Source organism: Protopterus annectens, chromosome 13.part0, assembly GCF_019279795.1.
Source record: "Protopterus annectens isolate FY-2018-M chromosome 13.part0, PAN1.0, whole genome shotgun sequence".
Classification (NCBI taxonomy): Eukaryota; Metazoa; Chordata; order Ceratodontiformes; family Protopteridae; genus Protopterus; species Protopterus annectens.
In genome coordinates this window covers 572,750,655-572,775,841 of record NC_056747.1, presented here as the reverse complement: position 1 = coordinate 572,775,841, position 25,187 = coordinate 572,750,655, and the positions used below count along the sequence as shown (strand labels likewise).

The 25,187-nt window shown below is 41.2% G+C and overlaps 1 protein-coding gene across 1 annotated transcript in view; it reads right to left on the bottom strand.

Moving 5' to 3' along the window:
* LOC122787486 (transmembrane protease serine 3-like) overlaps positions 1-21,759 on the bottom strand; it is a 413,860-nt gene extending 392,101 nt beyond the window's left edge. Inside the window, exon 1 of the mRNA XM_044054226.1 lies at positions 21,500-21,759. Coding sequence (XP_043910161.1) covers positions 21,500-21,680 — 181 coding nt within the window. The 5' untranslated portion in view covers positions 21,681-21,759. The remainder of the gene's footprint in view (positions 1-21,499) is intronic.
* Between the last annotated feature and the right edge of the window lie 3,428 nt (positions 21,760-25,187).

Below are 25,187 nucleotides of genomic sequence, written 5' to 3'. Positions count from 1 at the left end.
GGAACCCCTTTGACTTGTTCTAAGAAGCAATGTATTAACTGTTTTTGTATGTCTCTTTTTCCCATGTCTCTGTCTGTTTTTTGATATATGATTTGAAATGCAAGTCTAAAATGTTCACTTTGTTCCATTAAATTTATCTGTGATAGTAATTTTAAAATTATCTAATAACTTGGCTGTGAGAGGCTGCCCTTGTGTAAATGCCATTAAAATGGCTGTCATACATCCTACTTTAGTGTTTAACTGATAATCATCTTGTTTTAATTGAATGAAAGTTTTAAAACATTTGGGAATGAAAATCCAGAAACATCTAAGTAATGCATCTGTCCATATATCAGATCCTGCTGTATATATGCCACCCATTCTTCAAATGGAAGCATGTTATAAAATATGCCTTTTTATCATTCTACTGTGGTAAACTCTGTAATAATCTAGACTGTGTATATAAATCTGTAGTGGTTCCCTGTCCCTGTTCTATAATTTGGACTGGTTTTGTGTTTAACTCTTCCTTAAGCTGGGATATCAAAATAGTATTTTGGAGGTTAGTCTCTGTTAATTCATCTAGTTCTTCCTTTTCCTTCAGACACTGTTTAAGGTATGTCATTTCTACCTGTAAGTGTTTAAGGGATGTGTGATACCTGTTATTGGATTCCTCTGTGGACTGCAGGGCTCCTATGCACTTTTGACAGAGATCTTGGATGTCATTTCTGAATGTTTTAAACTCACTTTGTTTCACTTTTAAAAACTTATTAAATGCTTATGTCAATGTATCATAAGCTTTATGTCTGTCCTCATCTGTATGAATAGCCGTGGCATCATTCCATGCTTGTACATAATGTTTAAAAGGTGTTACAAGATCTACAGGGGACTCTGTCAGTAACAGATTTGACTGCTGTTGTAATTCAGAGATTAATGTACTGACAGGACATAACTGCTTTACATCTGGATATAATGAAAACTGTGTACCCTTAATTAATTCTTTATCATGAACAGATCTGTCTGCACAGTCTATTTTTTTAGCAATATCATGCAAGACTTTTTTATGGCATATTACACAAAATGCAGTTTCTCTTGAATCACACAATAAACATTTACTATGATATACTTCATTTTTTGTTGCAAATACCAATCAAATGTTACAATCCACTTACATAATGCCTGTATGTCAACTTGCCCTAACAAGGTTTTACACTTACTAATGTGTTGTGTATACCAACATTGCAATTTACTCCATATTTTATCTGGTTGTTTTGCTACATTAAGAGTAAAACTTGGCTTACATTTGCTAGGATTCTGCCTGATAGCATCCATACTAAAAAAAATGTGACGCAGAAAAAAGTCTTACCAGTGAGCAAGAAAACTGGTGATCAGGCTGTTGTTGCAGATGGGTGGAAATTTTTCAAAGTCACTCGAGAAGCTGGGAAAGCACAACAGGCAGCGGATTGCTGTGCTAGTAGATATCCACCTTTTCTTAGAGAAGTTATGGCACTGTGACTTGAACTTCAGTCTCACTCTGGATGTAGACGTCTAAAAAACTTTACTACTGCAAGCTGCAGAAACTGGAATACTTCTGTTTAGGATGTACACATACGTACAAATGTTAGTTACTGCAATTTAACTGAAGTGACCCACTGCAGGCCTTACCACTCCTTCTGTGTTCGAATGCAGGCTAGCTTGCCATTGAAAAATTATATGGTGCTGCTTACTGTGATGGATTTGAAATCTTCTTAAGACACTCAGACTTGCTGGCTGGATTCTGCAGACAAAGTGTTTTCTCCTTGCCCAAAGAGGACAACTTAATGGTTGCAGGGGATGTATGTGCCTGCCTGTCAGTCTTTAGTGACTTCCTGTGGAACAGTACTAGGGGGACTGAGAAAAATTGATGATTGGTTCAAGGAACCCAATATGGCCACAACAGACATTTACAGATAGATGAGGCAAAGAGGAAACTGGAATTATGGCCAAAGTCTCTTGTGCAGCTTGTCTTTTCTTTTGGACTGGGGAGGGAACATCTGAGGAGCCGGGAGACAGGTCCGTCACTCTACCAAAAAAAAATGACTTGTAAGTGGTTAGTGAAGCCTAGAAATCATGGTTTTCTCCACACTAGAGGTAGGACTTGAAAAAAAATATGACAAGAATCTGTATTCAGCCTGATGTACAGTCTAAAAGGATGTGATAAGTTCTAGGACTTTAGCAGCATCCTGAGGGTGTCACACCAGAAGAACTGAACTGTAGGTCAGAGGGCTGCAAAGGAGTCTCAGTGAAGATGTCAGACCTAGACCAAAAAAGAGGAAGAAGTTCAAGATTCTTTGGATACCTGTTTTGAAAGTTTCTTCCTCTTCTTTTTATGCTGAGAGAGGCATTCACTGGTCTTTCAAGCCAAATCTCTGAGGCACTTGTTTTCAAGAAAAATCTTTATTAAGTTCAAACTACTCATTATAGTTTTAGGAGTAAAAGAAAGGCAAATCTGGCAGGACCTTACTTTCTGCTGTTTGCCAATCAAAAACACAGGAATTATGGGTGACCTTGTAGAGGACTCTGTTTACTGCATGAACATCTACCCTTTCTGACAGACATAAGAAAGTGTTTATATATGTTTTTTATTCATTTTTGCCCAAACCTGTAGCTAAAGTTGACCACCAGTGCTCACATGACCAAGCAGATGAGAAATCTGCATAAGTGCACATATGGCAGGAAAGTTCTGAGTTTTCATATACCATTAAGACCTTTTTATACCAAAACATAATCTTGTGCTAAGAGTGAGCAAATGGTGCTCAAGGAAGGAGCCCAAGGCTTTGTAGACTGGCTGGACATCCGATACCCTTTGCAGGATACATCACATATAATTTTGGCTAATGCAACAGTGATCTAATGCAGAATATGGCAATTGTGGAAGGAGTATCACAGAATATGAATACCAACATCTCACGACAGATTCCTTGGGACACCACATTTGAACTCCTATAAGTCCAAATCACCATAAACAAGACTAATTACCATTTCACAGCTAGCTATAGAACACCCTCCATGCCCCTACCTGAGCATGATCTTAACACTTTTACTGAAATTCCCATTAAACCCAAGACCTTTCTACTGTGAGACTTCAACTATCCAGCAATAAACTGGTTGATCTATACTTCCAATGGTCGGCATGCTCAGCATTCCCTTGACATTATAAATGCAAACTTTCTTTCACAAATAGTTAACCATCCTACCAGAGGCCCCATTATCCTTGACCAATCATCACAATATGACCAGTTCTTGCACATCTCTATATGTATCATTGCACTTTATTAAATCAGACCATAATTTAGCAACCTTTTCCTTTAAAACTGGTGGTACTTCTATAAATAGCTCTGTGTTTATGGACTTCTTAAAGCAAACCTTCTTCAGTTACTTGATAATCTAAATAAATTCTGCTATAATCCTTCTTCAGTGGATCCAGTTGCTAAAGCTGCTACCTAGGCCTTTGACTTCTACTCCTACTTAAACAGTTGTATTGATAAGGCAGTCCCTGTCTGCATAAAATGTAAAGAAAAATGTAAAAAAGCTGTGGTGGAATACCATATAAATAAATTATATAACAAGAGGAAGAAACTGCTTAATGCTTATAAGAGGTCTCAGTCTACCTACCTGAAGAGCTCACTTAAGCAAACTAAAAAAGCGCTTAAGGAAACCATTAGGAAGCTCAAACAGAGTATGAACATAAAATAGCCTCTGTAACCAAAAATAACTACAAATCTTTCTTTAACTATCTCAGGAACTTAAGAAGTAACACCAAAAATGTTTGGAGCTAGTCCACAACAATACTACACTCTCTGACCCAAAGGAAATAGTCAATATCCAAGCTAACAAATTTAGTGCAAATTTTACTGCACTCACAGTTATAGCTATTCCACAGGCTTTTTAATCCCAGCCACGTCCTTTAACTACTATGGAACAAGTTTTCTCAGCCCTCTCAAAAACTAAGAGGACTTTGACCCTAATAACATACCAGGTTGCCTGATTATCAGTGCCAAATATGGCCTTTCTGAACCCCTACTTCATTTCTTTAATGTAAGCCACTCCACTGGTTACATACCTGAAGCCTGAAAAAACAGGCATTAGACCCATTAGTCTCCCTAGCCTCATATGTAAAAGCTATGGAGTGTATTATATCAAACTTCATTAAGCTGGGAATTGAAAATCTCTTAACCCTGGACTCTCATCAATTCCGCTTTGACAAAGGAAGGACTGGTTTCTTTAACCGCATTTATTTATTTGAAAAAGTAACCAAAGCAGTGGATAGTGGTTATGCAGTACATACAGCATATTTAGACCTGTCCAAGACCTTTGACACTGTTCCCCATGCAGGCATTATTGACAGACTTGTAAATCTGAATATAAATTCTTATAAGTGTAAGGTGTCTGACAGAACCCATGTGGTTAGAGTCACAGGTGCCAATTCTGAAAGCAGAAAAGTTACCAGTGGTGTACTAGAGAGCTGAGATTTGGTCTCTCTCCTATTTGGTGTCTATTTCTCAGACCTTCAGGCCGGCACTCCTGACCTATGACTAAGTTTGTAGACAACTGTGAACTGGGTGTCATTATTTGATTTTCAACTGACTCACTATTAATTACTCCAATGTGGGTTAGACCATGTTAAGAATTGGTACGAGGACAATGGTCTCAAATTAAATGTAAAACATTGTAGCATAGTTCATTTTTGTAAAACAAAACAGTTTCACTTACCATATAGGTTATGCACCCCTTCAATCAGACACTGTTGTAAGGGTTCTAGGCGCACTTGTTGATTAATTCCTTATCATTTGATTATCATGTCTCCACAGTAGTTCAGAAAAACTTTTATCTGGATCATCTAATTTCAAAAGGCATTTCCACTAGATCCAGGAAGTCTTAATTCCCCTTTACTCTTATCTTAACAGACTCCATTATTGAATATAATGCACCTTTTGGCATGCATCTGCCTAAACATATTACACAACTTGAGACCTCAGAAATTCATAACTAAAATAGATCAGTGGCCTCAAAAATCTTAGTTACCAGGAAAGTATGGCAACTCTTTCTCTGTATTCAGTCTCTTACAGACCTCTCTATGGAGATGTGTGTCTAGCCTTTCGAGTCATAAAAGATCCAACTCTATTTGACCTCCTATTCCTTCATGGAGCAAATAGTACTTCAGATACTCAGTTAAAGGAACTAAATCTTCATCAGCAGGTAAATGAGATAAACTGGAATGATAGATTCATATCCCAATGTATTCCTCAGTTCTGGGACAAACATTCACTACATTTCAAGCAGAGCAGCACTCTTGCTACCTTCAAGATAAATTGAGGGTAATTGGATGAGTAGTTTCAAATTCTCCCACAATCTATCATGTCTTGCCCTTCTTAAGGCTAGAAGGAACTTTTGAATAACGTCTTTTGTCTAGGCTTGTAATGCTCTACAGACTGATTGCCTAGTTCTTACCTATGAACTTATGAATATAACTTAATTCATCAGAATGTTCTTTTCAGTCCACTTCACTACATCTCCATTTCCCTCCTTGAGCATTTTTTGATTGTTTTTTTGCCTGTACCTTGCATAGGCTCCTTCATTCCACAGTTTGGAAAGGACAGGAATTGTCTACCAAGATACCATGTTTCCTTTCAGTAAGGGGGTGTTGAATAACTTGTCTGACTCTGCATCCTTCTTTCCCTTGTATATTGTTATGTAGACCCACACAGAGGTAAACTTTCCATTTAATTGAAGGCAACTGGCTTGCTATGTAAACTCCAGCTCCTGCATCCTTGCATAGCTTCTCTTTACTCTCTATAGCCAGCTATGAATCTCAGCAGTTATTCTGCTAGACATGTAGTTGTCTCCATAACAGCACAATTTTCTCTTGTAAGTTTTTAATTCTTTTCCCTGTTCATACAGATGGAAAACCTGTTCCTGCAGATCTCTGTTTGCTTAGATTACTACAGAAATTGTCTCATATTCTTTTCCATCCAGATCCTTTTGGAGCTATTGAGTCTGTGCGTGAACCCCTCTGTTTTCAGACTTACTTGGTATTCTTGGCCTGGAGGTTTAAATACTCAGTTTTTGCAGCAGTGAGTATTTGATTCATCACTTGAATGTATGCAGCAGAGTTCTGCTTTGAATGACTCAGTTGTTCATCCTCCATTAGCAGTTACTTTCACTTGTAAATCAGCTGATCTTTAGATCATACTTGTCATATTAGTGCTGGCAACATTGGTTGATGCAATCTTTTTCTTCTGTATTAGTGCTGGCAACATTGGTTGATCCAGTCTTTTTCTTCTGAATGAATCCAGATTTCTCCTGAATTCTCTTTGGCATAGAGCTCCTCTTTCTACATAGTGATAATTATCGCCCTCCTTGAGTCAGACATTCTCCATTCTGGAGTACCTTCCTGAAAAAAAATTCTCCATTTCAAAGTTTTGGAGTAGTTTTCTTTTTTTTTTTTTTTCTTCTCTAGGCCAGCTGCAGTCTAAGGTTCAGTGTTGTTATTCTTTCCAACAAATCAACTAAAAGAGCAGCCAAAGTTCAAAGCAAAAAAATCCAAATGTAGCTTTCCCTAAGAGTTCTTCCCAGCCAACCTATTTCATAATGCTTAAGATACATGTACGTGTCCAGGTCTGATTTTAAAGATGCAGGGTTACACCTTTCCTGATCCTCTTTTGGCACAGTATTCCATACAGTATAGAACCAATATTAAATTGTCCTTTCTCATTCACTGAAGGAATCCCAGCACTATGGTTGTCACATCTCTTAATCTTTGATTAAGCTCAACGTATTAAAATGGATTCCACATCTCTTTAATATCCCGGATAAATGATAATGTCTTGTACAATATTTCGTTAGCAAACCTGCCACTAGATCCCGTCTGTTTTCCAGTGGTGTATTCAAACCTCTTGAGGCTGGTCTAATCATGTTTTCATAATAATTATAATGCCGCCACCCCCCCTCCATTAAAATTGTTCTAAACATTTTTTAAACTCTATCCATTTAGTCCATTCTTCTACATTCCTCTCTTCAAGAACAACAGCTAATATCCATTTCTTGTTATAACAATTACCTGCTACTACTTAGCTGGTAGCTGCCATGCAATTTTAAGTCATGTTCACTTTTTATATTATAATTAACTAATTGTAGCTGCCTCATCCTGTGAGAATCTTCTTTATTTGCAATCCTTTTTTCACAGACTACAACTATGGGACACTGAAATTTTTCTTAATTTTTAATAATCAGTTTTTGCCTTTGCCTCTGTACACCTGCTATGCTGTGCATTTCCATCCGTCATATATGAACCCTTTATAGCTACTGTTTTTCTCTGCTTGAAACTCATGCTTCAGTTTTCTATTATCTCATTGGAAAATTAATTCAAATATACCACAGTACAGCAAAGGTTAGTGATGTTGTCTCAGCACTTGCTTTTCCAGTTAGCTCTCAGTTGAACTGCCTTATTCTTAGACTCTGTCAGTCAATTTATGGCCATGTGGAAGTTCACTGGTTTCTTCCCATTTCCCAAAGACAAGAGCTGGTGAAAGTACAGCTGTGTAATTAAATTTACCATAACAATGGATGCTCAGATGATCACTGCTACAGTAGCCTTAGCTGTATGGGTTATATTTTGCATTGAATGTAACAGCCAGCTATCTTCTAAAGTTTTAGGGCACCTTCCACATGCCTAAACCATCAGTCAGCTTGAGATGAGTTGACTAAAAATACAGGTTTGTCTGACAAGCCCTTCAGAGCTTCCATGCCAACAGAAGGGGAGGCTAAGCCCTCAAAGGACAATGCTAGAAACAAAAAAAAAGTAAGTATTCACACACTGGCATAACAACACAGCAAAAAACAAGGAGACTGGAGGGATGGAACAGTTACTGCAGCAGTGATCATTTGAACATCTGCTGTTATGGCTATGGTAAGTTTACTTACAAAACTACACTATGTTCATCATAATAATCACTGCTGCAGTGGCCTTAGCTGTAGTCGTAGACTACCCAAGCATGCAAGAGTGGGCCTTGATCCTGCCTGGAATAGTTTTCTTGTGGTGAAGTTAACTAAAGGCAATACCTTTGACAACCTTTGGAAATAGTCTGCTATGAAACAGATTGTCCCTTTTTTGCAAGAAATGAACAACTGATCCAAAGATCTGAAAGATTTAATTCTGACAAGATAGTACTTGAGTTGTCTGTGGACATCCAAGATATGGAGTATCCTTTCTCCCTCATTTTTACGTCCAGGAAAGAAAACGGAGATGAACAGTTTGGTTTAAAGTAAACTTGGATACCACTTTAAGCATAAAAGAAGGATTAGTTCTCAAAGAAAAGCTGCCCCTGTGGATAACGAGATAGGGTAGACACAATGCAACTTAAATACCCTTCTTGTAGAGGACAGAACAATCAGAAAAATGATTTTCCATGTTAAGAATCTGAAGTCATCCAGGTTAACTGGTTCAAATAGAAAAAGAAGTTATGCACTCAGCATAACGTTCCATGTGTGTTGTCCATCTTCGCCTTCATTCTTACTAGGTTGGGTTCGGATCCCATCTTCGGATCCATCTCGGATTTTATTTCAAGGATATCCCTGGATCCGAAGAAGCTGAAGGTCCCTCTGGAATCAAAGATGACGGACCCGAGGTTGAGGTAGGAGCCAAACTCACCCGAGCCAAGGTTCCGAGAGGCATATGGATCCGACAGCTGTCTAATGTGACTCACCCCCCCCCCCCGGAGCTGAGGACATATGAGCCATGGTCGGATCTGTGGAACTACTGGTGGGTCCCGGATCCGACAGTTCCACTAATACCAACTCTGGATCTTCCGACTCTGAAGCCAGAAGTTGGATTGAAGGAGGACATGTAGCAGAGGAGGTGGAATTCGTAGGATCAGAAGCCCTGGGGGTCAGATCCAACAGTAATTTGGCCAGCGCCAGTGTCTGTAATAGTTTATGTACCACCTAATACATGTCGTCATTAGAAAGACTCCTAGAAGACCAAATCGAGAGGGTGGGAGATTTTTTTCTTTTGAAGAATGGGAGATCTCAATATAAGGGAGACTATTTGCAAGGTTGGAGACTGGCCCCTTAGTTCAAACTCCACTGGCACCGAGCAAGAAGGAGTCAGAGCCGATGGGGCTTTGTCTGATCCAGTAACCCTCAGATCCAAGTAGTTCAGTCTGGGTATTTTATATGCCAGATCCAAAGAAGTAGACAGGGAAGGTCTTTTTTCAGATTTTTCTGATTTGTCAGATTTAGCAGAAGGAGACTTATCCAATCTAGGTGAACCCATACCTTCTTCCAGTGCCTCTGAGAAGGGGGTTTTAAGAAGACCTTTTAGGATCAACTTATTCTTCCTCTCCAGGAGGGCTCTATGATTAAACAAATGACAGATGGAGAATGATGTCTGGAGATGGACGGCCCTAAGATAATATGTGTTTATCAATAAGGGACATCTTTTTGCTGTTTTTTAAAGTACATTGGCCTAGATTCTTTACCCGACATTTTTAAAGGTCAAGAACAGCAACAAAAAAGTACAACAAAAGTTCTTCTTTCTTTTTCCTTTATAGGCTGGACCCTCTAACTTAAACTCATCGAGCTATTGAAAACAAAACACACATGGGAAAAAAACAAGACTAAGCCCTCTAACTTAAATGGGCCCTGACACAGATCACACAGGGAAGAAAAGACTAAGTCCTCTAACTTAAATGGACCCTGCTACAATTCTCGTTAAGTTGAACGAACTGTAACACTACAACAACACTGCACTAAAGGGCAGACTGTGAAAGAAAAACAGCAAGAACACTAGGGTTAAAGCTCTCTAACTAAAAGTGGGCTGTTTAATAGTTCTCTGATTTAAACAAACTATTACAGAAATAGGGCAACTACAGAATATCAGACACCGGGAACAGAAATACAAGGCCTAGTGGATAAACAGTGGCCAAAGTCAGAAAAACAGCTCAGTGCAGAAATGATCCAGTTACGAGATGACACACTCAGCTATAAAAGCTAAATATCTAATTATCCAAACAAAAAACTCTTAAGAGTTATAGCAAAAGCTAATCAAAAAGCTTGTACACAGCCAGAGCTAGCAAATGAACCCTCAATCTGTTTAGCGGCAAACGAGATCTTGGGATGGTTCTAGTGCATGCTGGGATAGAGATTTTTGCCATGAGCTGGCAGAAGGCCTCAACCTTGTAAATAAAGGCCGAGATGGATCAGAGGATCAGATTCGAACCACACCTAGTAAGAATGAAGGTGAGACAGGACAACATCACATCAAGTGTTAGCTTTTTTCACACAAAATTAAGATGCCCTGGAGGGGGCCACGATTTTTCTTGGAGCCCTCTTATGCAAAATCCCTTTCATGAACATTCTTACAAGGGAATGTACTGAAAGAGGAAGATCCAAGGACAGACATGCTGAAATTGCCAGTAAATGAAACTTGCTGGAGGATTGAGAAAGGCCATATTATAGTGACTCATACAAATATTGTAAAAATAGAGAACAACTAGCCCTGAGTGGATGCAGGTTAAGTTGCTGGAACCAACTAAAAAAACTTTTCCATTTGCTAATATATGAATTTTTAGTTGCATGCTTTCTTGTCTCCATTAGTACTTGCTGCATGTTCTCAGTAAACAGGTGCATAAAGGGAATTAAGACTATATCATCCAGGCAGCCAAATGAAGTTGAATGGGTCAGGTGGTATCAAACATCATGATCTTGTATGAGTAGATCCAGTCTGTGAGGAACCTTATGGCAGTTGCTCCTGGCCATTTCCAAAAGAAGGGAGAACCACTATTGCCTGGGCCAAAAGTGAGTCAACACAATGATCTTAGGGGATTCTTTCTGAATCTTCAAAAGTACCCTGGCTGTCAGTGGAAAGGATGGAAAAGCATACAAAAACATTCCTGTCTAAGGAAAAGAAAAGGCATCTGTCTTCCAGGTCTTCTTCCATGAAGTCCTGGAGCAGAATCTTGCCAGTTAATTGTTCAGAGAAGAAGCAAATAGTTCTACCTGAGGAACTTCCCCCTCAGATGGATGAAATCTTGTAAGACCCCCCCCCCCAATCTAGTTTCCATTTGTGAGGATCTGCCCTGATCCTGCTCAGCTTGAGAGCCACACCATTTTATTCAGACAGAATGTAGAATGTCTGTAGAGTAAGAATGTGCTGTGAAGCTATATCACAAGCCTACATGACTAGTTTGCAGAGGGGGCACAATTTGGCTCCCTCTTGCATTTTCATGCACTATAGGACTGTGGTATTGTCTGTAACAACTTGAAGAGGTCCCGGGGACCAAAGATTCAGAGAGATGAGTGCCTTAATCACGGGAAGCGTCTATATTAAATTTTTGTGTTTGTATCTGTCCTTGGTGTCCCACTCACCTTGCACTTTTATCTCTGATACTGAAACTGCTCCCCAAGAAAAGTCTGAGGCATCTGTGGTGACTGAACTGCTTTAGAACAGGGAGGGAGAAAGGGAGACTTGGATTTAAGGATATTTACTGTTTCCACCAATTTATTTCTCTACTGACAAATCCCAGCATCAGGATTTGGAAAGAAAAAAAAACTAACTTATTTAAAGCAGATTTTTCCTCATAAGAAAAAACTGTAGACAAAACATTCCATATATTTTCCCAGTTAGTCAGAACAAACTTTAACTTTAACATATGAGCCTAACCATTCAAAATGTTGAAAATCAAGGTTGCAGAAGCAAACACTTTTTCCCACACTTATCAATAATGTTTTCATCATTATAAGAAAGAGATGGACTGGAATTAAATTAAAGTTATGCACTCACCATAACTATGCATCTGTATTGTCCGTTTTCATTCTTCATCAGTGTATAGGTTACAGGTCCAACCTCGGATCTGACTCTGCCATGTATCTCAGACTTATGGATCCAACTCTCGAGTACCTCCCTCTACCCATAATGCCCCAGCTAGCCTATGGTACCTCATATCAAGTTTGATGACTTATATATCCCAAGATAGAGTAGAAATAAGGAAAGTAACAGTATGCCAGGGCTCAAACCTGGAAATAAAAAGTTCCAGAAAGTCCATGAGATCACTCCAGAAGATAAAAGGAAGGGAGAAGGGGGGTGAGGAAGAATGAGAATGGACAATGCAGATGCATAGTTATGGTGAGAACATAACTTTAATATCTGATGTTGTCCTATTAATTCTTCCTCAATGTATAGGACAGAGTCCCAAGCTCTGTGAATCGTAGGTGGCCTCATGAAAGGATATTCCAGAAGAACTGACGAACCAAAAGCAGCTCTGCTCCTAGAAGTCAGATCTAGTTTGTAATGAGTAATAAAGGCATGGGCATTGGACCAGGTAGCTGCTGCGCAGATATCATCAATAGAAATTCTAGACCCAAAAGCAGAGGAATTGGCCATGGATCTAGTTGAATGTGCCTCAGGAGGCTTTGATAGGGAAAAGCCTTGCTGAGTATATACAAAAGAAATACAATCAGTAATCCATTTGGCTAGAGAAATAAAATCAGTAATCCATCTGGCCAGGGTAACTTAAGAAACTGGTGATTCCAGTCTGTTCAGTGAGAAAGAAACAAACAACTGATATGTTCTTCTGAAATCTTTAGCCCTGTGTAGATAAAAATGTAGTTGTTTATGTACGTCTAAAAGAAAAAAGTTCAGACACTCTCCTAGCTGAGGTAATAGCAACTAGAAAGAGTGTCTTCCAAGAAAGAAATTTTAATGAGCATGTAGCAGCCGGTTCGAAAGGGGGGAGTATCAAGGATGCCAGCACTAAATTTAGGTCCCACTGCGGTGGAGGATCCCTAACAGGGGGTTTAAGTAGGAATACCCCTCTGAGAAAGGCTTTACATAGTTTGTGAGACATAACGTTCTGGTCTGCAAATCCAACATGGAAATTCGAGATTGCTGCCAACTGGACTTTAACTGTGGAGGATGAAGAACCGGAGTGAAAAATTTCAGCTAGAAAGTCCAAGACTGACTGAATAGGGGCAGTAAAAGGGTCTATGTTCTTAGACTTTGCCCAAAAGGAAAAACGTTGCCATTTGCTAGAATAAATCCTTCTGGTAGAGGACTTTAAAAAAGCTACTATGATATCTCTAACAGGGTTAGAGATCATAGGAAGCCTGGCTAAGGAAGGAAGTGGAGCAACCAAGCAGTGAGGTTGAGGGAACGAATGGACCAGTGCAGTTGACCCGACTGGTGGGTTAGAAGATCTGGAACTGGGTCCAGATGCCAAGGCTGCATCAAGAGATGGCGATGAAGGAACGGGAACCAAATTTGTCGAGGCCAGTAAGGGGCAATGAGAATCAGCTTGGCTCTCAAGACGGTAGCTTTCTGGAGTACTTGAGGTATTAACGGAAAAGGGGGAAAAGCATAAAGAAGTCCCCGGGGCCAATCCTGGGTTAGAGCGTCTCTGGGGGGATGGCCTGGAAGTGGAAAGAGAGAGAAGAAGTCTGGGCATTTGCTGTTTTGGGGTGTAGCAAAAAGGTCGCAGCATGGGCGGCCCCACTTCTGAAAAATCTCTTCCACTATGGATTGTTTGAGAGACCACTCGTGAGGCATGAGTATAGCTCTGCTCAATCTGTCCGCTAGGATGTTGGTTTTCCCGGGGATATGCGTTGCTGTCAGAAACCGATGAGAGGAGATCGCCCATTGCCAAAGTCTGAGAGCTTCTCGACACAAAGGATAGGACTTGGTCCCGCCCTGTTTGTTGATGTACCATACCACGGACATGTTGTCCATGTGAACTGCAATTGTCCCTAAGGGAAGAAAGTCGTTGAGGGCTTGCAACGTTAAAAGCACTGCTCCCATCTCTAGGACATTTATGTGCAGGTGGTACTTGAACGGTTGCCACGTGCCATGGACCATCCTGCCCTGATAATGCCCCCCCCACCCGATCAGGGAGGCATCCGAAGTGACTGTGGCTACCGGGGCTGAGGGGACAAATGGTCTGCCCTGATGGACTAGGGGGGAAGAAATCCACCAGGATAGATGGCTCTTGCAGGTCTTTGTCACTAGAATCTTGTGACACATGGGTAACTGCTGGAAGGACCATTGGGTAAACAACATCCACTGCAGGAGACGCATGTAAAAACTGGCCAGAGGAAGAAGTGTGATGGTAGCTGCCATAAGGCCTAACACTTTGAGGACCAACCTGGCTTGTACCTTTTTGCTGAATAGGATCATCCGAACATGGTTTTGGATATCCAGGATTCTTTGGTTTGTTAGGTTTGCTGACATCCGAGTAGTGTCTAGATCTGCGCCTGTAAAGGTAATAGATTGGCAAGGCGATAAGGAAGACTTTTCGAAGTTGACTGAAATCCCTAACTGGCTGCAGAGACGTAGAGTGTAATCCCTGGCCTGGAGAAGTTGATGCCTGGTGGTGGCTGAGAGGAGCCAGTCGTCTAGGTACGGAAACACCTGGAATCCCTGACGTCTCAGGTGAGCCGTGACCGCTGCCATGCATTTGGTGAACACTCTGGGGGCTGTAGTGAGACCAAAGGGCAGGGCTCTGAACTGAAAATGACTGGTCCCCAGCCGAAAGCGGAGAAACCTTCTGGAGCGTCTGTGGCTTTTATGTGATAGTACGCATCTTGAAAGTCTATAAAGCACATCCAGTTGTTTTTGCCCAGAAAGGGCAAAATCGATTGAAGTGTGACCATCCAAAATTTTGCCTTTTTGACAGACTTGTTCAGCCTGCTGAGGTCTAATATCGGTCTCCAGTCTCCTGTCTTTTTGGGGACCAAAAAGAACCTTGAGTAGATTCTGGATTCTAAATGATCTGTTGGAACTGACTGGATGGCCCTTTTCTCTAGAAGCTTTGAAACCTCTAGCTTTGCAATTTCCCTTAGACCGGGTGGAACTTCTGGAAGGGATCCTTTTTGAGGGAAGGGGCTTTTCTCAAAAGGTATTTTGTAACCCTCGGATATGATCGACTGTACCCATTTGTCTTGAGAGAGGGAAAGCCAGGCTTCTGGGTACAGCGACAATCTCCCCCCGACTGCCTCCAAGGGTGGGCAGTCGGGCAACACCTCAGGGATGCTGGAAGGGCTTGTCAGAGAGAGGCTCTCTGCTGCCCTGGTTCTGCGGACCCCCTCTGCCCTTAGGGCGGTGTCTGTTGTTATTACCCCCTCTGCCTCTGGGGGTAAACTGACCATGTGCGTCGGGCATGACTCCCTGTGATTTTCGGAACCACATTTTCCCTCCCTTCTGACCTTTGGGGTAAGGTCTAGAAGGGGTGGAGAAACGGACTCCTACAGCAGAAAGAGTCTTGCCCGCACCTGGTCAAAGTGTCCTTCACCTGAGGGCCAAACAAAGTTGTCCCATCAAAGGGAGAGTTTGTGAAGGACGCCTTAAAGGGGTCTGCAAAATTGCAAAGCTGCATCCAGGACTGATGTCTGAGAGCCACTCCTGTGCCTGCGGCACTACTCGCCCCATCGACTGCATAAGAAATGAGCCGCATGGAGGAGTTAGTTATGGAATTTAGGATTCCCAGCTGAGAGGCAATCTTCTCTTGAGCCCCTGCAGCTGATGGATCCTGTACTACTTCACCCAATTCTTTGAGGCTATCTCTTTGAAGTCGGGTGAAGTGACATAGATAATTCAGCGAACGCATAGCAAAGGTCGCTGAGGAAAACATCCGCTTACCATACCTGTCCATGGTCCTAGACTCCTTGTTAGGAGGATGGACTGGTACGGAAGGATCTGCAAGTTCCTTCTTGGTGGCGGCCGCCATCACCATGGCATCAACCGGGACACCTTTAGTGAGAAACTGTTTTTCAGTGGGGGCCGTGATAAATTTAGAAGGCCTCCTGGGAACTGGTTCCACCGAATCAGGAGATGCCCACGCCTTTCGAGCTATCACGTCCATGAGGGGGGTCGAAAGGCGGAGACACCCAGGAGGTGGAGGGTCGAGATCCAAAAGCCTCCAGGTATACCGATTCATCCTCGGAAGGGTTAATGGAGGGCCAGTTCCCCCTCTGTTTCAGGAGTTCAAGGATGTCTGAAAAGGAGACATCCTCAGAGGGGGATCTTGGGGACCCCTCCGACTCATCTAAATCGGTATCTGATGTCGTAGACTCAGGGGAGTCTAAGTGCTTCCTCTTGCAGGTCCTCTTACGCGGGGGTTCCCCTGAAGGATCAGGAGAAACCTCGGAAGAGGAAGTTCTTCCAAATGGGGAAACCTAGGGCGATGGATCTTTGGGTCCAGGAGCAACAGAGTGGGAAGAGATATCTACAGGCACTGTAGAGGGAGGAGCTAAAGGAACCGACTGCTGACTGAGCTCAGGGGCTAGCACACTCCTCATCACCTCGAAGGCTCCCCTCCCGGGGAGGACCGAGAGCTCCCGCTCCGAAGAAACAGGAATCCCCGGCCCCACCAAAAGGGAAGGCTCCAAAGCAGATGTCGGTGCCGAGCTCACCAAGGCCGAAGCTCTGAGAGGGAGAACGGGGTCGGACAAGGGTCCGATGCCACTCGCCCCCTCGGAACCGACCAGGGAAGCCCGACGACCGGATCCCTCCAAGGACGGTCTCAAGGAGGAGATAGGAGTCGAAAATGACGGAGCCGAAAGGGGTGGTATCGGCTCCGAAGCACCAACAGTCATGGTACCAATAATCTCCGGCTCTGAACTCTGAAGGAGAGTCGAAGGAGGAATTTCTGGAGGGTGTGGAATAGCGATCGTCTGCTGAGATGGGCTATGGAGCATCTGGGCCAGTGCCTGTGATTTCAACAGTCTACTCACCACTCTCTCCAAGTCATGGTCTGAGAGTCTGGAAGACCTTGAGGATCGGCTCCAGTGGCTCCACTCCGAAAGTAAGGGAGAGGCCGGAGCCGAGTGGATAGACTCCAGCGAAGGAGATCTAGATCTCTTTCTCGACGGAGCCGAAGAACCTTCGGTTCCAGTTGGAGCCGACAGCTTGTCGGCTCCGAGCTGGGTTAGAGATGTGTCGGCTCCAGCCGGAGCCAATGCAGGCTTCGAAGCAAGGGTATCGGCTCCAGCCAGAGCCAACAAGGGTATCGAAGCCAGGGTATCGGTGCCGATCGGCGCGGATACTAAAACTTCCGAGAAGGAAGAATCGGCTCTGGACGGAGCCGATCTCGACTCCGGTGGAGTCAGAACCAAGGCCACAGACTTGGACACTGAAGGCTGGGCCTTGGATGGCTTCGAGGGCTTCCCCGAGCCGGACTTAGCCGGGGAGCTCTCAGGCTTGAGAAGACCTCTTAAAATTAGCTTATTTCTACGTTCCTGCAGGGCTCTCTGACTGAAAGAGTGACAAATAGCACAGGAGTCCTGCAGGTGTATGGGTCCCAGGCAATAAATACAAGAAGTGTGACCGTCTGTCAGAGACATCTTCTGACAGCACGAGTCACACTTCTTGAAACCTGAGACCCTGGTGTCTTTAGACATGACTGAGTCCTAAACACAATACGCACACCACTCAGTCCAAAAATCACACTGACTACACAAAAAAAAAATTTAAGTACAGTGAATAAAAACACAAACACACCTAAACAAATCCTAACAGGAAACTGTTTGGGAGGGGAAGGCCTAAGGCCTGAAAAAAGAAAATATGGTTAAGGGAACGGGAAGCTAACGGGAATAGGGCTAAGTGAATCGGATAAGTAACAAACTATGAAAACGAAAAATTTAAAGTATTGGGATAGTTAAATTTCTCTGGAAAGAGTAATTAAATTCACTTACCAGGAGCTGGCAAAAAAGGTGACCTCATAAGCGAAGCGGCAAACGAGATCTGGGTAATCACCGCCTTGCATCATGGGATATGGGGCTGCCTCGAGCTGGTAAAAGTGACTCTCGAGCTTAGCAAGTGCCGAGTCAGAGCCGAGGATCGGCTCCGAACCTATCCAGCAAGAATGAAGGCGAGGTTGACAACTTAACATCATAACTTTAATATCTGATGTTGTCCTATTAATTCTTCCTCAATGTATAGGACAGAGTCCCAAGCGCTGTGAATCGTAGGTGGCCTCATGAAAGGATATTCCAGAAGAACTGACTAACCAAAAGCAGCTCTGCTCCTAGAAGTCAGATCTAGTTTGTAATGAGTAATAAAGGCATGGGCATTGGACCAGGTAGCTGCTGCGCACATATCATCAATAGAAATTCTAGACCAAAAAGCAGAGGAAGTGGCCACGGATCTAGTTGAATGTGCCTCAGGAGGCTTTGATAGGGAAAAGCCTTGCTGAGTATATACAAAAGAAATACAATCAGTAATCCATTTGGCTAGAGAAATAAAATCAGTAATCCATCTGGCCAGGGTAACTTAAGAAACTGGTGATTCCAGTCTGTTCAGTGAGAAAGAAACAAACAACTGATATGTTCTTCTGAAATCTTTAGCCCTGTGTAGATAAAAATGTAGTTGTTTATGTACATCTAAAAGACATAACATGCACTTCTCCTCATTTGAAAAACAAATGGGAAGAAAACAGGCAGATAAACTGTCTGACTGATATTGGATGAAGCTGCCAGGTAACAGGAAAAGAGGAAGGCCTAAGATAAGGTTTATGGATGGGGTGAGAGAGCACATGCAGGTGGTTGGTGTGACAGAGCAAGATGCAGAGGACAGGAAGAAATGGAAACAGTTGATCTGCTGTGGCGACCCCGGATGGGAGCAGCCGAAAGAAGAAGAAGAAGATGCTACTTTTGGCAAGAAAGATGGATTGGTTTGTAAAGTAACTCTGTCTTTGTTAAAAACAATGTAAGGAGATTTGCATGATAGCCTGGAGTTAGTAAATTTTCCTTGCTGAAGTAATTGTTACTAGAAATGCTGGTTTCCAAGATAAAAATTTTAAATCATTCTTGGCTGAAGGTTCAAAAGGTTGTTGTGTCAACCCGTGAAGCACTACTGTCAAATCAAATGGAGAAGATAGATCTTTCGCTGGAGGGGGGGTGTAAAGTAAGAAGATGCCGTTTAGAAAGGCCTTGCACAATTTAGAAGAAGCTAAGGAAGAAGCTTTTTCTCCTGAATGAAAATCTGATATGGCAGCCAACTGAACTTTGTGGAGAAACTAGCACCTTCTTGAAAAATAGAAGATAAGAATTCTAGAATTGAAGAAACAGGAGCAGTGTAGGGATCAGTGTCTTTATTAAGAGGCCACATTTTGAGTAATTTCCATTTACTCTTGTAGATTTTCATTGTGGAAGCTTTCTGGGAAGATAAAAGTATATATCTTATTGGGGAGGAATACTGCTGAGGCTGTCTAGTTATTGTAAGAAAAAGAAAAATCATGCAATTAGTTTGAGGCTCAGAATATTAGGATGTTTTATCCCTGAAGGGTTGCACAGAAGGTCTGGACTGGGATCCAGTATCCATGGCGAATATCTAAGATGAGACCAAAGGAAGGGGAACTACATTTGTTGAGGCTAGAAGGGGGCAGTTCACGTATATATTTTTTATGATTAGATTCATCTGATTTGGAGTATGTTTTAGAATCCCTGCTTCACTACACAAAGGTAGTAAAATGATCTGTTACTGAAGGAAGTAAGAATAATGCTGAATGGGTTTGTATCTTAATAACTACAATTAATGAAGGAATTTATTAAAACTGCAAAACGTGCTTCTCTGGTGGTGTAGAGGGGTAAAGACATGATTATGTCCCAGTCGACCCAAGATTGATTAGTGGCTGGGGTGACTAATGGAGCATCAGGGAGGGATAGGTGTTACCATCCCTGGGGGGAGGGCAGTTCTGTGGATATCTCCTATGAAGCACTGTGGTGGAAGTTGAGGACATTGCAATTGGGATGTGTGGTCCAAAAGGGGGATAAGAGATGCTGGAAATGGCTGAGCTGCTGTGGAGATGGGGTAATAAGCTGCATATCCTCATTGTGCTTCTACCACTTGGACACTACCACAGAGAGTGGTACGGATGAGCAAGACACAGGATATGCCACATAAAGTAAAAAAAAAAAAAAAGACTCATGATGATGGCTAGCCACACATTCTCTCTGACACCCTTAAGCTCTGTGATCAGCCACAGCAACAGGTTGGGTAAAACTAGGGGGGGGGGAGTAAAACGAGTGTTGGTAGACCTAGCAATGGATGGGGCTACAGGGACCATTGGCTGAAGCAAGAAGAATAAATAAGAAACATTATAAAATCAATTAGCATTGCTATTATTATTTTGTTTTCATCTGGCATGGTTCATTAGTCCACAAGAGCCTTAAGCCAATAACTGATCCTATGGTTGTACTTTTCCATCCATAAATTTTATTGAAAACATATCTCAAGCTGAACCACCTGACTTAAATTTTTTGAGCTTAGAGGACTGGACAGCTGCCTGCCTGATATATTTCCATTATCTTATATCCATGTTCAAAAGACACACTGTGCTATTTCATGATTTTTCTGAAATCTCTGAATATACAAGTATGAAAAAATGTAATTACTAATTGGTGCCAGCAGTCTGCAATGACCCAGCTAGACCATATTGTCTTTACTATGCATTTTATATTTGTGTGGCTGTCACTGAAGCCTTGAATGAGATCAGCATTTTGAAGTAGTAAATTTCAACATATGCTTCTGTCCTTACACATATGACCTGATATCTTTGCAACAAGACAGTGGTACCACGGCTGTCATCCCTACTGTCAACTGTACTTCTTGCCCTATGTGTTGCTTTAGCACAAAGGTTTGACTTTGTAAGAAAGCCAGTGTATGAATGCTGCAGAGTAAGTCTTGCACTCATTTGTCTGCATTAAATCAAAGTTTTGATCATGCTTTGACCAACATCAGTCAGTCTCTGACAACATAATGAAATGATTCAGTGAAAAGTGTTCTGATGTTTGGGCTGTTGTACTCTGCGGCTGGTACACTTTAGGATGGGTTGTTTTTAACTGAGACCTTGACTTTTGACTGACCAGCTATCTTCGTTCTTATAATAATAATAATGATGATGATGATGATGTAGCACTTGTTGAGTTTTCTCTGCAGTTGTATGAAGCCTTCACAGGTGGTTCTGAAATGCTGTTTTGTTTCACATGGTATAAATAATAAATGACCGCTCCCTGGTTGTAAGAGTAAAAAAAGTTATGCTTTGTAAGAATTATAAGTGAGATTAGTCTTAATATCCTAATATGATGTGTCATGTCTAAGTGCTTCTCAGAAAAGATAATTTAATATAATCAGTAGCACACTTTGCAATTAATTGCATAATAGTGAATTTAATCATAAACTGTACTTAATTTTTTTTACAGGAATTATATACTAGTAAGATTACAAAAATAATTAGAAAATATAGCACTTGTGTTTTTTTGTGTCTGAAAAACTATAATTCTAATTTACTTTTCCTTCTCCTTTTAAAATGAAATGTTAGCATTTTGTCTTCTTAATTCAGCACGTCTATGTATTTTAAGATAAACATTCTCAGTGTGTATTTAAAAACAGTTAATTGTGCTCATAATTAAAAAATAAATAAATAAAACAGTGAATAAATAAAAGTGAACAATGCAAACCACAACAACTATTATCAGAATAATAAAAGCAGAATACCATATTCCTCTTGCAGTCCCCATCCTGTGACATAACAGCCTTTCCACAGGCTGTAATCAAACTTGTCTGTAGTTGGAAAACATATTGGCTTGATGAAATCCCCAAGCGGTATAGCTTCTTCCATTTTCACTAATGCCACATCGTTATTTGGCCTACTGTAATGCTCATGCATAACTATCATTTGGAGATCTCTTACAACAGTCCAGCTATCAAATTTCTTCAGCTCTCTCAGTCCAAATACAGCTCTCCATTTACTCGGTTCACTACAAAATAATTATGAATAGTGTCAACTCCATAAGAAGGCAAATACACCTCAGCAGTACTTTATTATACTCAAAGCCAAATCTGAGTTTTGCTTAACTGCAATACATTGGTGTAAAATTAAGGTGGAGTATAAATCCTCTGATAAATTACTAAATTACATCATACAATGCATGTGTAGCACTTTGTTGACACAACTTCTGCATGTGTTACAGAAAAGGTAAAACGAAGTAGGCAGCATCAAAACACATCTCTTTCTAATGTTTTGTTAACTGAGCATTTTTCCACAGTGTGACCAACAGCTAAGTGTACATTATATGCATGGTTAGAAAATTAATTCAATCACTGACACTGGTTTCCATTTCACAATCACCTTGCCTGGTTCTCTAGTTACCTGTCCTGCAGACAGCAATCTGTTAAATGGCTCTCATCCTTTTCTTCTTTCATTCCTGTCCCAACTGGAGAACCACAAGTATCCATCTTGGGTCCCCTTCTGTTTAATGTCTTCACCAATGATCTCTATACATCTTATAAACAATCCTCCCTCATCCAGTACGCTGATGACTCAACTCTCATCTCCATTTCTAACAATGGCTCTGAACTCCATACCCTAACCCAACATACCTTTCTAGCCACCGAACAGTGGTTGTCTAATAATCTACTTATCCTTAACCCTAAGAAGACAAAACCCTTGCTCTTTCTCCCCCGTTCTCTTACTCACCATAAATCCACCTTTACTATTACATCCTCTAACAATACAATAATCCAAGCTGAAACCCACACAAAACTCCTTGAAGTCATCATTGATGATGAACTCAAATTCAACCTTCACACACTCCAATGCATAAAAATGACACACCAGAAACTAGGTTTACTGTATCGTAATAAAAAATGTCTTACCCCTAATGCCAGACTCTCCCTTGCACAGGCACTCCTTCTCCCCTCCCTACTATATGCTGCCCCAGTTCTTACCAACATTCAGGCTGCAACCTTGAACAAACTTCAACAAACTTACCATAAGATAGCTAGATTTATCACTAACTTCCCGTACAATAAACATCACTGCCTCGTCCTAAACTCTCTTCAATGGCTTGAACTCTCCCAACAACTGCTACTATCACAATTTCAAATGCTACACTCCATTCTTTACAAACCTTTATCCTGCCCAGCTCTCTCTTCCTTTGTCTCTATCTATTCTCCACCTCGGACCCTCCGTACCTCTAATCAGCAACTACTAGACACCAACCAACCCAAGAAAACAGTTGGCAAACGTCTATATAAATACTCTGTCGCCCATGCTTGGAACAATCTTCCCCTAGACATTCATTCCATCACCCACCCGTCACACTTTAAAAGTAAACTGAAACTTCTACTTAACTCCAAAACATGCCCTTGTCAAGATCCAGCCTAAGCTCCCCATACCCCTTATACACATCTAAGTAACCCCTCCCTTTTCATCTTGAACCTTACTGTGCTGATGCTTACTTAATCAGTCTTGCAGCTGGACAAAATTCTTATGTAAGTATGTAATATATCATTTCTCTGTAAAAACTTTAGCTGTACCTCTGTTGTGTGTGCATTCTATTTTGTGTCTTTTACTTGCTGTAAAACAAGTTTTTGTTGTAATTTTTTCATACTTAAATATCTTAACTACTGTAAACTGTTAGTGAATTGAGCTTTTCTCCTCGGGTCTCCACTGAAAATGGGCCACAAGCCCAGTTGGACCAACCCAGTTAATAAATGTAAATAAATAAATAAAATAAGTAAATACACATATTAGACTGCTTTAATGAATAGCCTGGGGGGCTAGAAAGTACAGCTGTGTAAGTAAGCTTATCATAACAGTAGATGTTCTGGTAGATCACTGTTGTAGTAGCCTAAGATACAGGGTTATAGCCTGCCAAGGATGTGACTGACTGTTCAGCTTTTCAAAGCTGAAGGGCACCTTCCACATACTCTGACTGCCAGCAGCTCCATATAAAAGGCAGTTAGGGCTCCAGAAAGCTTCAGAGCTTTCGGCTTCAGTCTCAAATGGGAAAAATACGAGGAAAAAGTCAGTAAGCATTAATCTATATAACTTTATACGCAAGGGTATATACATCTACACCCTGGCAATAAATGAAAAAAAAAATAAACAAGGGAGACCAAGGGAAAGGACACCTACTGTAGCAGTGATCTATTATAACATCTACAGTTATGGTAAGTTTACTTAAAAATCTATACTATGTTCAACATTAGATCGTGATTGCAGTAGCCTAAGTTATTAGGGTAGACCAATGTAGAGAAAATAAAGGGGAGGAAAAGTTTAAGAATCCAGGAGCCCATAGAGAATGGTCCCAGCAAAGCCTGTTTTGGACCTGAAAAAGAAATTCAGTTTGTAATCCTTTTTGAAAGCATGTGCAGAGGACCAAGTTGCTGCCTGTAGAATACTTCTACAGTCCATCCTTTTCCAGAAAGCCACAGATGAATCCAAAGTCCTGGTAGAATGGGCCATAACCCTCCCTGGAAGTGGCTTGTTATACAGAAATTAACAATAGGAAATAACATAAGACAATGATCTAGAGTTTGTCTGCTTTGACACTGGTAGTATAGAGAATTCCTTCTCCCTGATCTTAGGTTCTGTTAAGAAAACAAGGAGATTAATAGATTAGATCAACGTAAATTCTGAAACCACTTTAGGCATAAAAGAAGGATTTGTTCTCATAGAAACACTGTCCTTGTAGAAAATGAGGTAGGGTTGACTCACTATAAGAGCATAACTCAGATACTCTTCTAGCAGAAGTCAGAGCAATGAGTAATACTGTCCTCAATGTTAAGAAACTCAAACCTACTAGATAAATTGGTTTAAATAGAAGAAGAGTTACCTTTTCAAGCACAAAGTTAAGATCCCAAGGAGGAGCTATGTGTTTTCTAGGTGGAAAGATATGTAAAAACACTTTCAAACACTGCTTGACTTGAGGACAGGAAGAAAGGGCAAACAAACACAAATGGCCGACACACAGATCTTGACAGAAGAATAAGAAAGGGCAGAGGATAGTAACTCACACAAATAATCAAGAACCAGAGGTAACCTGGCCTTAAAAGGGACGTGGATCCTGGATTATCATCAACTAGAAAATCTTTTCCACTTGCACAAATATGGTTTCCTTGTAACAGTTTCTTCAGTCTCTTTAAGTACCTATTGCACATCCACAGAAAAAAAGGCATCTAAAAGGTATCAAATTTCTGTCATCCAGGCAGTCAACTGAAGTGTTTTCAGGTTGGGGTGTGTCTGTTTGGAAGCTTGTGGTAATTTCCCATGGCCATTTTCAAAAAAATAAATAAATAAATAAAGGGAGAACAACTGTTGTCTGGGCCATCACATTCTTTGGAGAGTCCCTCTAAATCTTTAGAAGAACCGTGAGCATCAAAGGAATGGGTGGAAAAG